At 42.8% G+C, this 16375-nt stretch overlaps 1 protein-coding gene across 3 annotated transcripts in view; it reads left to right on the forward strand.

The window, feature by feature from the left end:
- Window positions 1-16375, forward strand: part of LOC308667820 (E3 SUMO-protein ligase ZBED1-like) — a 309814-nt gene that overhangs the window by 45654 nt on the left and 247785 nt on the right. For 2 of the 3 annotated variants that reach the window (XM_081327333.1, XM_081327335.1), the window contains exon 2: window positions 941-1048. The exons of the other annotated variant lie outside the window; for it this stretch is intronic. In XM_081327333.1, the coding sequence (XP_081183459.1) occupies window positions 941-1048 (108 nt within the window). The remainder of the gene's footprint in view (window positions 1-940; window positions 1049-16375) is intronic. 3 annotated transcript variants of the gene reach the window in all.

Genomic DNA, 16375 nt, shown 5'->3' on the forward strand with positions numbered 1-16375 from the left:
GAGCAGGGGGTTGGACTAGAAGACCTCCAAGGTCCCTTCCAATTATTATTATTATTATTATTATTATTATTATTATTATTATTATTATTATTATTATTATTATTATTATTATTATTATTATTATTATTATTATTTATTATTATTATTATTATTATTATTAATTATTCATTTATGTAATGATAATCATCCTGATCTGAACAATTGAGATATTATCCCTGAAAACTGAGTTTGTTAAAAACTGTATTTCACTTCAGTTACAGTTAATCCAAACTTCTGTGTATCCAATTCCAGGTGTTTAGACATTTCACTAATTTTTTACTGTATTAAGACTGTAAAGGTTCATATTCAAATACAAGCTCCAAAGCTACCCAAGTTATCAATTCAACTCAGAATAGCCCAAAGCACATATTCCAGTAGAGAGAAGTTCCCTGCAGATGAGCTCCAGCACAAATCCAAAAGCTCAGAAGACTAAATCGCTGGTCCTGGAGACCAACCCAGATTTGATATTGTGACATCCTGGGGCATGTATATTTGCCTTTATTAGTAAAAGTGGCCAATATCTTTTCTAAAATAACATTTCAATGTAGTTCACTGGTTTTATTTAATGTGGCATTGCATATTAACATCCCCAGGTTTAATGGTACATTACATTATATATTCCATTCTTATTTGCAGTTGCAACAGTAATCTTTGGGCCATTTATTAAAATGTGATATAGAAACATTTCAAAAAATAACAATTTTAATAATATTGATTTTTTAAAACAATTACATATTTTTCTTATGATTGTACTGCTACATAAACTGCCTTGGAAAACAGTTAATTACAAGCATCATTGTAATTAACATGTAAAATGTTGGTCAGTGATACTTTTGTTTTGATGAGTAATTTTTTTGTTACAAAACAATTCCTAACTATTTTCTTTTGTCTTTTTGGGCAGTTTTTCCTCTTCAAAATGGTAATGTTGCCATGGTGACTGGAGGAATTAAAGGAATTGGTTACCATACTGTGAAGAATTTGGCAAGACTTGGAATGCACATTATAATAGGTATTACTGTTGTGTTAATATCTGTTAATTGCATGTTTTTATCCTGTTTATGCAATTCCTCCAGAAATATCTGAATAACATTTTAAATCTAGTAATTGCCCTCAGAAGAAGATTGCTTTGTAATGTAGAGGCTTGAAGAAGAATATTTAACACAATTAGGAAAACATTTAACTTATGGATATTGAACAGGTTTAAGAAGGATGCAATTGGAGAAGAAATATAAATATAGATATAAAAGAATGGTTACATAAAGGTTGTTTTGCTAGTGCAAAGTTTCATTTGGTAAGCAAAGAAAAATAATTGTTTGGAAAATGTAAGTTTTTCTGGTAATGAGCTGATGACTAGTAGACTGCCTTCAGTTTTTAAAATCTAAACAACATATATTTTGCATTTTTGCAAGCATTTCTGAAAGTAATGATAATGTAATGTATTGGGCTTTGTCTTGCTAAAGGAATATCGTGTGGGGTTAATTGCTAGAAGGTTGCTCAAGCAGGGAAGCTGGCTAACGGCTCCCAGCTTCTCAGACAACCCATCTCCAGCGCCGCCATTTGCTGCCTCTAGGGCGGCAATAGGTTGCTTTAAACCTATTTGCCACCGCCTAGAGGCCAGGGTATAAATTGCTGCATTCGCAGCCCTGTTTCTCAGTTCAGTTCCTGCAACCAATTAAACAATGATCTTTGCTGAACTCACTCGTCTCGTCACGTCAATCAAGCAACGAACCCAGTATCTAACACTGGTGACGAAGGTGGGATCCTGCTCCTCCAACTGAGCTGAAGAGTCACTAGGGGAGAGGCTGAACACGCCTGGCAGGAAAAGCAATTCCCCTCCCTACGGTCGGTCTAGCACAGCCACACTAGTGACCATACACCCAGAGGACCAGTCCCTGGGCAACGAAGGAGCAGGACAAAAAGACAATGAGCCCCAGCCGCGAAGACCAACAGAAATGGCAAAGGTCGGAAAGCTGGAATAATTTGACATAGCTCACCCAGAAAGATGGTCTTCGTATCTAACCAGGGTTGAGAACTATGTGCGAATCAAGTTGCCAAGGATGGCCTGAAGGCTGCTACGCTTCTGTGTGTGCAGCCCAGCCACGTTCGACATCGTGGAGAACTTGTTCGCACCAACGCCATTGGAGTCTGTAATGTTCATGGACTTGAAGAAAAGGCTCAGAGACCACTTCCAGCTCAAGCTATCGGTAATCGCTTGGTGCCATGCATTCAAACTGAGAGTTCAGCAACCAGGTGAAACAGTGTCTGAATTCATCGCAACAATGAGGCAGGCCGCACGCCTGTGCCAGTTCTCCGACGTCAAGGGGAGGCTATGAGACCGGCTTGTCTGCGGTCTCCAGAATCGAGAGTTACAGCAAAAACTCTTCGCCAAAGAGACTCTGTCATTCCCAGGCGTGCTGAAAGAGATCATGGCGGATGAAGCCGCTGGCGGGGCCATACGAGCCATGCGGTCTGCCAAAACAGCACAGCACAGCACGAGGAAGCCGTCCACCACGAGGATGCCGAACATGCAGAAGACCCTGAAGACAACACAGAAATCAACAAGCTACAAAGACACAATGACCAACAGCGTCACAGCAACAAGCAACAAGGGACAACTTACAAGACAGAACCTTTACTTAGGTGCCCAGGGTGTGGCGGCTGCCACCAATGCATGGACTGTAGGTTCCGGACAGCCATGTGCCGGGCTTGTGGAAAGACTGGCCACATTGCGTCCATCTGCAGAGGTCTCCAGAGGGACCGGCCATCGAATTGCCAGTTGGACATCCTGACTAGGAGAGGTACTGGGGCCCCGGGACAGTGTAGTGTAGGGTTTTGCTCCAGCTGCAGAAGTATTTGCTGTACGAGAGCTTGCCGCCCTATTAAGCTGAAGTTTAGACTTCAAGTGGAGCTGCAAGGGGTCCCCTGCAAGATGGAGCTGGACATGGGTTCAGCCATATCCATTCTTTCACTTGAGACATTTAATTTCATCTGCAATTGCAGTAAGAGATGGGCCAAGTGAGGCCATCTGACATTATACTAACTGATTTCCAGAATGCCAAAGTCGCATTGAGGCTCAAGTACATGGGTGTTACACATGCCAGCAATCTAGGCCTGAAATGCCGCATGGTCCCATCCACAGGTGGGAGGAGACACACACACCCTGGTCGAGGATTCATATAGACTTCGCTGGGCCCTTTCAGGGACAGCTCTTTCTTATAGTGGTCAACAGCCACTCTAAATGGCTGGAAGTTATACCAATCGCAAATATGACTACTGCTAGGACCATCCAGGTGCTTAGAAAACTCTTTGCAACGCATGGGCTACTGGACATCATAGTGTCTGATAAGGGGGCCCAATTTACTGCGGCAGAATTTCAGGCTTTTCTGAGGGCAAACCTCATTAGGCATGTGACATCGCTCCATTTCACCCATCTAGTAATGGTCAAGCCAAACTAATGGTTTGCACCACGAAAGAATCATTGAAATGCATAGTGACCGGTGACTGGCACCACAGACTGGCCAACGTTTTGCTCTGCCAACATTCCATGCCATGCACGGCAATGGGAAAAAGCCCAGCAGAGCTGCGCTGGGGGAGGCAACTAATCACGAAACTGGACAGGTTGCTCTCTCTCACCCAAAACCCCTGAGCGGGCTGCAAGTGAACGACGGGGTGTGTGCCAGGAACTATGGGCATGGGAACTTGTGGGTGCCAGGGAAATCACCAAAATGTCAGGCCCTCTCTCTTACGAAGTGAGCCTAGAGGGCGGGCAAGTCATCCGTCGCCTTATCGATCAGCTTAGAAAGCATTTTCCAGAACGGTCACAAAGCGAAGACTTTGTCCCAGGTCCCATCCACGGACCACAAACCAGCAGCCAGGCTGATCAATCCATAGGCTCTGAGGCCCCAAGCAGTCAGAGCAACGGGGAGGTGGCCATAGGGGGGCAAAGCCCAGGAGTGCAACATGGGCCCCCTGATGGAGAAAGCCAAGCAGAACACTACAGCCGCTGTGCTAACTTGGCGGAGCAATTGGACGCTGGGGTGGGCTGACCTGAAAGGGCCAGCCAGAGAATTCTGAGTCAGCCTGACTCGCTGAACTTGTGGACCCTGGTCTACCCAGGCCAGCGGGCAAGCTGGTGGGCCAGGGAGTGCCTGACTCTCCCAGGCATTCCACGAGGGTTTGCAAGCCTCCAGCATGTCTACAAGATTTTGTTCTGAAATAAGTAAGCTATTATGTTGTATGTATCAATATTTTATTAGAATTTCCGGTTCCTGTTTTTCAGCAGAGCAGTTGGAAGATTCGGAATGCCGAATCCTTCGGCTGAAATTTCTTTTTGTTGGGGACCCTAAGGGGCCAGAACCCACCCTGGAGGGGTGGAATGAAGGAAGGAAATCCCAGGGACTTAGGAGAGACGGCAGTCTCTCCGAACAGTCCAGAAGAAGCCTCCCAGAAACCAACAGAAGAAAAGGCTGGTTAACTTCATGTCCAGTCATAGCTGAAAACAAACGGAAGTCATAAGCTTTTAAACTAAACGGATCTCAAACAGCATGCTTTAATCTGGGTAAGAATATTGATTTTCTCTATCCTACCTATTTTCCTGAAGAAGAAAGTCCCCCAAATAAGAGATCTCCAAAGAAGGAAAGGGGGAGGGGGACTCTGCTCCCTCCCTTTTGGTTAGCGGCGAAACTTACCCTTTAGAGAAAGAAAAAAAGACTAGAAAGACCTGAAAAATGAGCAAATGCTGACACCTGCTGGTGGATGAAGATTTTGTTTTCTTTTCTGACCCTCAAAGTTTTTAGAAAATACAGCTTTGCAAACAAAGTGAGAATAACACAGCTGAAGCAATGAATACCTCACAAAAGGAAACATATGATGAGTGACAACAATTTCAAAGGACAATGATTTTAAATTACGTAGAAATCCAGAATAACTTTGAGAGCATGAATCAACTTATTTCCAATTTAACTTTATTCCAAGAAATTTCCCAGGAAAATACAGTAGAGATGACTGAACAAAATTCTGAGGATAGAGACTTAAAGATGGAACGGTATAAAATGATCACTTCACAAAAGGAAACATATGATAAGCGGCAAAAATTTCAAAAGACAATGACTTTAAACTACAAGGAAATGCAGAACAACCATGAGAGCATAAATCAACTTATTTTCAACATAATTTCACTCCAAGAAATTTTCAGGAAAATACAGTAGAGATGACTAAACATAATTCTGAGAATAGAGACTTGAAGATGGAACCATATAAAATAAAAAAATATGATTTAATTCAAATGGGAAATATTTTAACACGTCTAAGCAACTTTGAAGATAAGGAAAAGAATGAGAAAAAATTCCTTACAGGGAAACAAATGATGCAGCAAAACATATTGATTAAGAAAGGCAATGGCCAGAGAAAAAAGACTAAAATGGAAATTCAGGGAAAAAAAGATGGAGCCTATCAGAGAGAATACTTAAAAAAGAAACATTTGCTTGAATATGGCTAAAGAAATGGAAAAACTTTGAAATATACTACTCTTAGAGGGATGAATTTATTTTTCCCCCCTTAACTAATATAATATGTGTTTCTTTTTTTTCTTCTAAAAAAAGTTGAAATGATTTAAACAAAAGCAAATGTTTTAGTTATTTAAATGTGATGATAAGAAAAGCATAAAAATGTGTTTTGAATGAGAGTTAAAGGATTAAATGATTAGAACTATTGAATGGAATGCTTAAAGTTTAAATAGTTAAATACATTCTTAGCTATGGTTAAAAAGAATAATGAAATTGAGGGAATAAATATATATTAAATTAGGAGGGATACATATTTTAAGTTATATGTTATTTTTTGTATCTCGGTGCTCTTGTCTGTTTTGTTTCCCTTTTCTTTCTTCTTTTTTTTCTTTTTCTTTTTTTTCTTCTATGTCTCTCTCTTTTCTTTTCTCTTTCTACTTTTTCACTTATCGATTAACAAATATAAAAGCATGAGAGGGTTTATATGGAAAAAATAGAATTAAATCCACCAATATAAATATAGTTAAATGTTGAAAAGATTGTTTACAAATTTGCTGAATGACTTATGTTATGTTATAATGTATGTATCATTAATGCACTGCTAGCCAGGAGAGTCTCTGTATTAGCCAGTATGGAAAAATGTGTACATTGCATATTACTGTTGTACCTCTGTAAAACTTGTATTTGCTGCAATCATTCTCTTTGTTGTTATAATATGTGTACATTCAAGAGGGGAGGGGTGTAATATATTGGGCTTTGTCTTGCTAAAGGAATATCATGTGGGGTTAATTGCTGGAAGGTTGCTCAAGCAGGGAAGCTGGCTAACGGCTCCCAGCTCCTCGGACAACCCGTCTCCAGCGCCGCCATTGGCTGCCTCTAGGGTGACAATAGGTTGCTTTAAATCTGTTGGCCGCCACCTAGAGGCCAGGGTATAAATTGCTGCATTTGCAGCCCTGTTTCTCAGTTCAGTTCCTGCAACCAAATAAACAATGATCTTTGCTGAACTCACTTGCTTCGTCTCGTCAATCAAGCAACGAACCCAGTATCTAACAGATAAAATCATAAAACACACACATTTGTTGAAATATCACATATTGAAAAAATGTTCCAATTGTATGCGTATGTATAATTAAATATATTTTAAAAATCATATTCATACAAGGCAGGAAAAAGAAGTAAAATCACTACAAAATAACAGAGTGATACTTTTATTAGTATCAATCAAATAAACCCAAAAGAGTGAGTTCTGTTCTTCATCTACAAGACAATATCCTGAAAATAAATATATCATATTTTCTTACTTACAACACTGTGAGGTAAGCTGGACTGAGAAAGAATGACTGGCCCAAGATCACCTAGCTAGTTTTCATGTCTAAGGCAGCACTTGAACTCATGCTCTCCTGCTTTCCAGCCTAATGGTGTCTTAGCCAAACTACAAATATCACAACTGTTGACATCCAGCTTTCAGTCTATGAACTTCCCATCTTGTTCTTTGAGACATTTATTTTGAAAGAAATAACTGGTCTGAGAAAACATTTTTCCTCTTTTTTAACTTTATTTTTACTACATAGTGTTAACAAGCTGTATCATCTGATAGACAATAAATTACATCACCTATCTTCTAAAGCTTTTTTATTTAGGCCTATAATACAGCATGTAAAATGCTGTTTTAATCCTCTTTTCCTGACCTATTGTAAATTAGCAAAATAGTGACATTTTACCTATTCAAAAAATCTCAGATGACTATAATTAAATACAAAGAATATGTTAGAAAAAAGTTATACTTCCCTTTGTTGTACCATGTTTCCCCAAATATAAGCTGTAGCCTGATTTTTTTGGTGGGGTGGGCCTAATATACTGTAAGTCCTACCCCAAAAATAAGGCTGGGGTGGGCATGGCCAGCACAAGAGGTGGTGAGCACATGGGGGCTGACGTGTCTGGCTGCAGCCCATTGGCCCCTCCGCACAGTGTGGGTAAGTCCAAGTGCAGAGGCATAGCCGGGGGGAGGGGGAGTAGGCAGGCCATCTGGACATGCCATGCACTTTTCACTCAGAGGGAGACTGGACATTTCAACTGGTTGCATATGGGGCACTTGGAAACCAAGCAATTCCCTCTGTTTCCAAGTGCCCCAATTGCAAGCAGATGAAGTTTTCAGTGTCCATCAATTCTCTGGGCCAAAAGTGTTTGGGCGCCTAGGGTGCTTGGAAACCAAGCAAATTGCTCAGTTTCCAAGTGCCCCTTAGGCATTCAAAAACTTTTTGCCCAGATGGAGAAATGACATAGACTGCTTGCACAAGAAAAGAGTGTGGCAGGTGGAGGGAGGCAGCAGGAAAGGCTGGTGCTGCCTGGTGATGGTGCAAGCCAATAGAGAGTTGGCAGAGCAAAAGGTGGAGGCAATTGCTGCCAGGCAGGTGGTCTGTGGGGTGAAGCAGGGGTGGTCGGGACCGAAGAAAGCCTCTCCAGCAGTGGATGTGGCTGTTGTGCAGTGGCGGCAGAGCCTTTCACTGTCACTCACTGCTGGCTTCAAAACGATTGAGCCTCCCCCACCCATCCTCCATAGTATGGCAATCTGGCTGAGGAGGAGAGTGAAAGGGAAGAGGCGGGCAGGCAGCCGGGTCATTGAATGAGTGCGGGGAGGTCACCAAGTGGGGAGTGGCCTGGCTGCGGAAACCCTGAGGTAAGCAGGTGTGGGGCATGTGGGGCAGCTCCACCCCCTTCCCCACCTGCCTTGTTTGTGGCAATGGCACCAGTGTGGCACGCCATGTGGCCTCTTGCTGTGAGTGGCCACAGAAGAAGTGGGCCAGCGGCCACAGAGGCTGCTGGATGAGGCTGTTGGTGCCACGAGGCATGACAGGTGTTGGGGAAAAAATAAGACAACCCCCCAAAATAAGACCTAATGCCTCTTTTGGAGGTATATATGACCGGGTCTTATTTTCAGGGAAACATGGTATAAAGAGATGATATATTCATATAGAAAGTTTCCATTGGAGAGTATAACACTTTTCTATATATTATTAATTTATTTGTTTTATTGGCCAAGTATATCAGCCCAATAGAACTGCTTAGTTCTTAGTAGAAGTTGCTCAAAAATAAATAAATAAATAAATAAATAAATAAAGGGATGGAATTTTAATAACAAAGTGCTTATTTAGTCATCAGCTAGGGAGCAAACTGAAAAAAGATATTCCATCAAGGTTATTAGTGGTTTTGTGCAGCTAAAATTAAAATAAAATAGGCTGTGATTGCTAATCCTTTTTATAACTCTTGAAATAAAAAAAATCCTGCCAAACTTCATTTATTGTGTGGTAAGTGACCTGAAGGTATAATATTTTGCATTATTTTATAGAAAAATTATCTGTTCATCAAAAAGTTAGTACATTTATTTTTCTGTTATTGGTTTGCAAAAGGATTATACATTGATAATAATTGTTTATGAATCAGTATTTCCAAACCAATTTCAAGTGTGGTTTCAAGGTGGTACCATTGCTAATTTTAATGACGTTTCTCAATATTGAAGATGAAAATATACAGACTGATTAAAAGAAAGAAATTGAGTGAATTCAAATCAAACTGTGTTAGTACAGTAAATGACCACTCCTTTCCCCCCACTTTGGTAGAGATTTTAGTAATTTAGTTTAAACTATGCCAATATGAAACTAAATGCACAAAAGGTTTTAATGATCAATAATAATTAATAATGCACATTATGTAGTCTGAAATGACTTTTAAGAGATTAAAGACTTCAATAAATAACTCACTCTGTAGACACTAAGGAAAAAGGAAAAAGATTAGATGATTTTTTTTAATTGATGTTCCTCCCTTTCAGGTACTCACTACAGTATTTGGATAATATTTTTTTCCTTTGCTTAGACTGAAAAGTGGAAAGATATGATTTCATATCCATGACTCTTTTTAAACAGAACTGAATGGGAATGTCAATTTCCTGGATGATTTGTTTGATCTGCATCTGTTGATTATGATCAAATTGGATGCTTGTTCTGTACAACAAACAAATTGAAAGTTTTTAAAAAAGCATCATTGTTGTTGTTAGCTGCGAAGTCATGTCCGACCCATCGCGACCCTATGGACAACGTTCCTCCAGGCCTTCCTGTCCTCTACCATCTGCTGGAGTCCATTTAAGCTCACGCCTACTGCTTCAGTGACTCCATCCAGCCACCTCATTCTCTGTCGTCCCATTCTTCTCTTACCCTCAATCTTTCCCAGCATTAGGCTCTTCTCCAGTGAGTCCTTCCTTCTCATTAGGTGGCCAAAGTATTTGAGTTTTAGCTTCAGGATCTGGCCTTCTAAAGAACAGTCAGGGTTGATCTCCTCTAGGACTGACCAATTTGATCGCCTTGCAGTCCAAGGGACTCGCAGGAGTCTTCTCCAGCACCAGAGTTCAAAGGCCTCAATTCTTTGGCGCTCAGCCTTTATTATGGTCCAACTTTCACTGCCATACATTGCAACTGGGAAGCCCACAGCCTTGACTATACGCACTTTTGTTGACAGGGTGATGTCTCTGCTTTTTAGTGTGCTGTCTAGATTTGCCATGGCTTTCCACCCGAGGAGCAAGCATCTTTTAATTTCTTGGCTACAGTCCCCATCTGCAGTGATCTTGGAGCCCAGGAAAATAAAATCTGTCACTACCTCCATTTCTTCCCCATCTATTTGCCAGGAATTGAGAGGGCTGGATGCCATGATCTTTGTTTTCTTAATGTTAAGTTTCAAGCCAACTTTTGCACTCTCCTTTACCCACAACACGAGGCTCTTTAGTTCTTCTTCACTTTCTGCCATTAGAGTGGTATCATCTGCATATCTTAGGTTGTTGATATTTCTTCCGGCAATCTTAATTCCAACTTTTGATTCATCTAGCCCTGCCTTTCTCATGATGTGCTCTGCATATAGGTTAAATAGGCAGGGTGACAGTATACAGCCTTGCCGGACTCCTTTCCCAATTTTGAACCAATCAGTGGTTCCGTGTCCAGTTCTCACTGTTGCTTCTTGGCCCACATAGGTTTCTCAAGAGACAAATAAGATGGTCTGCTACGCCCATCTCTCTAAGAACTTGCCACAGTTTGTTATGATCCACACAATCAAAGGCTTTAGCATAGTCAATGAAGCAAAAGTAGATGTTTTTCTGGAACTCTCTAGCTTTCTCCATGATCCAGCGTATGTTGGCAATTTGATCTCTATTTCCTCTGCCTCTTCGAAATCCAGCCTGTACTTCTGGTAGTTCTCGATCCACATACTGCTGGAGTCTAGCTTGTAGGATTTTAAGCATAACTTTACTAGCATAAGAAATGAGTGCAATGGTGCGATAGTTTGAACATTCTTTGGCACTGCCTTTCTTTGGAATTGGAATGTAAACTGATCTTTTCCAATCCTGTGGCCACTGTTGAGTTTTCCAAATTTGCTGGCAAATTGAGTGTAGCACTTTTACTGCATCATCTTTTAAGATTTTGAATAGCTCAGCTGGAATACTGTCACCTCCACTAGCTTTGTTGTTGCTCAGTTTTTCTAAGGCCCACTTCACTTCACATTCTAGGATGTCTGGCTCGAGGTCAGTGACCAACTCATTGTGATTATCAGGGACATTAAGCTCATTCTTGTATAGTTCTTCTGTGTAATTTTGCCATCTCTTTTTAATGTCTTCTGCCTCTGTTAGGTCCCTGCCATTTTGGTCCTTTATCATGCCCATTTTGCATTAAACGTTCCCTTCATCTCACCAATTTTCTTGAAAAGATCTCTGGTCCTCCCTATTCTATTGTTTTTTTCTATTTCTTTGCACTGTTCATTTAAGAAGGCATTCTTATCTCTTCTAGCTATTCTCTGGAATTCTGCATTCAATTGGGCGTATCTTTCTTTTTCTCCCTTGCCTTTTGCTTCCCTCCTTTCCTCAGCTATTTGCAAAACTTCCTCAGACAGCCATTTTGCTTACTTGCATTTCTTTTTCTTTGGGATGGTTTTAGTTGCTACCTCTTGTACAATGTTGCGAACCTCTGTCCATAGTTCTTCAGGCACTCTGTCTATCAGATCTAATTCCTTAAATCTATTTGTCACCTCTACTGTATATTCAACAGGGATATGATTTAATTCATACCTGAGTGGCCTAGTGCTTTTCCCTACTTTCTTCAGTTTAAGCCTAAACTTTGCAATGAGAAGCTCATGGTCTGAGTTACAGTCAGCTCCTGGTCTTGTTTTTACTGACTGTATAGAGCTTCTCCATCTTTGGCTGCAGAGCATATAGTCAATCTGATTTCTGTGTTGACCATCTGGTGATGTCCATGTGTCATATGTCTGCTTTTTTCATTTGTAGTCCAAATGGGGATCTACCTGTAAATAGATATAATTGAAAAATGGATCTAATATGTAAGGATCAAAAAGATACATCTTAAGTACATTATAACTTTTCAAAAGAGGACTATTACTCTATGAGAGACTAGCAAAATGGAAACAGGGATTCTTGCAAATTGCTTGGACAAGATCAGACTTATCGCTACATTCTGTCCATGTTTATTTATTTATTTATTTATTTATTTATTTATTTATTTGTTTGTTTGTTTGTTTTTATATACCGCCCTTCTCCCGAGGGACTCGGGGCGGTGTACAGAGTAAGGTAGGTATACAGTTGAACAGTAGTGAAAACAATAGTAAAAACAACTGAGACCCCAAGAGCTATCAGGCCAGGCCGGACTGCTGGAACAGGTAAGTTTTTAAGTCGCGCCGGAAGGTGCGGAGGTCGGGGGCCATCCGGATTTCGGTAGGCAAGCAGTTCCAGAGGGTTGGCGCACCCACTGAGAATGCCCTCCCCCTGGGGGCCACCAGCCGACATTCCTTGAGCGGTGGCACCCTGAGGAGGCCCTCTCTGTGGGAGCGCACAGGACGGAGGGGTGTTGACGTTGGCAGAAGGTGCTCCCGTAGGTAGTCCTGACCCATGCCATGTAGGGCTTTGTATGTCATTGTTAGCACCTTGAATTTCACTCGGAAGGCAACCGGAAGCCAGTGCAGCTCACGGAGGAGAGGTGTGATATGGGAGTATCAGGAGGCCCCCAAAAGTGTCCGTGCAGCTGCACTCTGCACCAGTTGAAGCTTCCGAGTGGCTCTCAAGGGCAGCCCCATGTAGAGAGCGTTACAGTAGTCAAGGCGAGAGGTCACAAGTGCATGGGTGACTGTACGTAAGGCATCCAGGTCCAGATAAGGTCGTAGTTGGCGCACCAGTCGAACCCGGGATAAGGCCCCCTTGGTCACAGCTCCTATGTGATCTTCCAAGGATAGCTGTGAGTCTAGGAGGACACCCAGGTTGCGGGCCCTATCAACAGGGGGTAATAACTCATCCCCGATGTTAAGGGATGGAATGTTCTGAGTATCCTGGCTTGCCGGTATGTACAGCCATTCAGTCTTGTCCGGGTTGAGTTGAAGCCTGTTCCTCCCCATCCATTCCCGGACCGCTTTCAGGCAACGGGACATCACGTCGAGGGCATCACTGTTACATATGACAAAATACTTTTTATTGGGGGCCTGGCATTCTGGTTAGTGTATATTATATAGAAAGAAAGCTATACTTACACACTATCCTTATTGGTATCCTATATCCTGAATGATGCTGTATTCTAATTGTGACACAAACAGATGTTAATTGGACCAGATCTGTAAGGACCTGCCTTAACTAGATCTCCCAAGAAAGCAGAATTTTGAAACAGGCATTGTTTCAACAGGAGCTTTTATTGAGAGTTAATGATAGCAGGAAGGCAAAGCAAGGTCTGAAGATTTCGTGCACGAAAGGTTATATCAAAATGCCCATTCATGTCTCCTCCCTCCAGTGTCCAACTGTCCGTTTGAAATCCAGCCAATCCATAGGTACTAAGTTGTTTTGAGAATCCCGTGATTTAGTGCCCTTCTCAGATCCACCTGTAAAACACAAAAGAGGAAGGGGGAAGAGAAGAAAACAAACATATCAACCAGGTTTATCCAGAGCTTCATCCAGAGCTTTCCTAACAATGGGCCAGATGTTCTGCAAGTGATGTACCCATTCCTTGAGGGAAGGAATGACAGGTTTGGTATTTATTTATTTTATTTATTTATTTAATTAGATTTCTATACCGCCCTATTCCCGAAGGACTCAGGGCGGTTTACAGGGCAGCATAAAATACAATATAAAAGATAATATAAAATTAAAATAAATTTAATTAATTAAGCCCAACAATTAAAACAATATTTAAAAAGCTAAAACCCCTTCAGTCCAGGCCTGATAAATCGAAAAGCCAGGTTTTCAGGTCCTGGCAAAATGAATGCAGATTGGGGGTGGTCCGGAGTTCCACAGGTAAATCATTCCAAAGGGCAGGCGCGCCCACAGAGAATGCCCTCCCTCTGGGGATCACCTGCCGGCACTCCCTAATCGGTGGCACCCTAAGGAGGGCCTCTCTATGGGAGCGCACAGGCCGATGGGAAGTTGATGCTGGCAGCAGGTGCTCCCTAGGATAATCCGCCCACAGAGAACGCCCTCCCCCTGGGGATTGCTCGTCGGCAATCCTTGACCGGTGGTACCCTGAGGATGCCCTCCCTGTGGGAGCGCACAGGACGATGGGAAATTGACGCTGGCAGCAAGTGCTCCCTTAGATAATCCAGGCCCATGCCATGTAGGGCTTTATAGGTCATCACCAGCACCTTGAATCTCATCCAGAGGGCAACTGGAAGCCAATGCAGCTCGCGGAGAAGAGGTGTTACATGGGAGTATTAGGAGACTCCCATCACAACTCGCGCGGCTGCATTCTGCACCAGCTGAAGCCTCCGAGTGGTCCTCAAGGGCAGCCCCATGTAGTTGCAGTAGTCTAACCGAGAGGTCACGAGCGCATGAGTGACTGTGCGTAGGGCATCTCAGTCCAGATAGGGCCGCAACTGGTGCACCAGGCGAACCTGGGCAAAAGCCCCCCTGGTCACGGCACCTATGTGGTCTTCTAAACTGAGCCGTGAGTCCAGGAGGATGCCCAAGTTGCGAGCCCTATCAACGGGGGGGGGGGTAACACCTCACCCCCCATAGTTAACGATGGACAAAACTGGTTCTCCCTAGATGCCGGTATGCACAGCCACTCAGTCTTGGCAGGATTGAGACGAAGCCTGTTCCTCCCCATCCAAACCCGGACCGCCTCCAGGCAACGGGACATCACGTTGAGGGCATCACTGGGTTGGTTCGGGGTGGAAAGAAAAAGCTGGGTATCATCATCATACTGATGATACCCCACCCTGAAACCACGAATGATCTCACCCAGTGGCTTCATATAGATGTTGAACAAGAGGGGAGAGAGAACTGACCCCTGAGGAACTCCACAAACGAGAGGCCTTGGGGCAGATCTCTGCCCTCCTGTCAACACCGACTGCGAACGGCCCAGAAAGTAGGAGGAGAACCACTGTAAAACAGTGCCCCCCACTCCCAACCCTCTGAGACGCCGCAGTAGGATACCATGGTCGATGGTATCAAAAGCCGCTGAGAGGTCTAATAGGACCAGGACAAAGGAACAACCCCTGTCCCGAGCCTACCAGAGATCATTCACCAGTGCGACCAATGCCGTCTCCGTGCTGTACCCGGGCCTAAAGCCCGATTGGTACGGGTCTAGGTAATCAGTTTCCTGCAGGAACAAAGGGAGCTGATGCGCCACCACGCTTTCAACAACCTTCGCTAAAAAGCGAAGGTTGGAGACCGGACGATAGTTATTCAAAATAGCCACGTCCAGAGCAGGCTTCTTGAGAAGGGGCCTCACCACTGCCTCTTTCAAGGCAGTAGGGAAGGTACCCTCTCTCAAAGAAGCAGTTATTACTGCCTGGAACCAGCCTCGTGTCTCCTCCCGAGCTGAATACACCAGCCAGGAGGGGCACGGGTCCAATAAACACGTGGTGGAACTCAGTCTCCTCATGGTCCTGTCCACCTCATCCAGGGTAACAGGATCGAACTCACTCCAAATGACAGTCTCAATACTGTATTGCTTGATTCCTCCCCATCCGTCTCTGCCCAGTCAGAGTCCAGACCGGCCCAAATCTGAGCGATTTTGTCCACAAGATGGTGACTATACTCCTCGGCCTGCAAACAAACAAATAAAATTTGTTTCCCAATTTTGAAGCAATCAGTGGTTCCTTTCCAAGTTCTCACTGTTGCTTCTTGACCCTCATATAGGTTTGTCAAGAGACAAATAAGATGGTCTGGTACTCCCATCTCTTTAAGAACTTGCCACAGTTTGTTGTGATCCACACAATCAAATCCTTTAGCATAGTCAATGAAGCAGAAGTAGATGTTGTCAAGTTTCCGACGTATGGGCTTTTCAAGTGACACTGAGGCATTGTTTACCTTAAAATTCCTTTATTAGCCTAATACACCGGCAAATGCTTGCTCGAAGAAAGCTGGAATCTGAAATCTCCGCCCCCTTGCACAATATATTAAAACACAATTCTCCACCTTTCTAATTTTGTCATTAATCATATTCTCCTATTAATTTAAAGAATCAGTTTCCCTTCCGTTAGAATACCCACCAAGCTCTTATCTTCTTTAATTTCAGATGGCCTTGAGGAACAATCCTCCTCTTCCCCCCTCCCAATCTCTTAAAGCGATACACAAGTTTAACATGAAATGGCTACTTCTTCATCTCTTGTCAAGCAATAACATTCGATGTTAGCAGCGTTGACAGATGTTTTTCTGGAACTCCCTAGCTTTCTCCATGATCCAGCATATATTGGCATTTGATCTCTAGTTCCTCTGCCTCTTTGAAATCCTGCCTGTACTTCTGGTAGTTCTCAATCCAGGTACATTATGCCATTTAGTAAATTTGCTTTTAATCATTTAGCAC

Source organism: Vipera berus, assembly GCF_964194415.1.
Source record: "Vipera berus genome assembly, chromosome: 4".
Taxonomy (NCBI): domain Eukaryota; kingdom Metazoa; phylum Chordata; class Lepidosauria; order Squamata; family Viperidae; genus Vipera; species Vipera berus.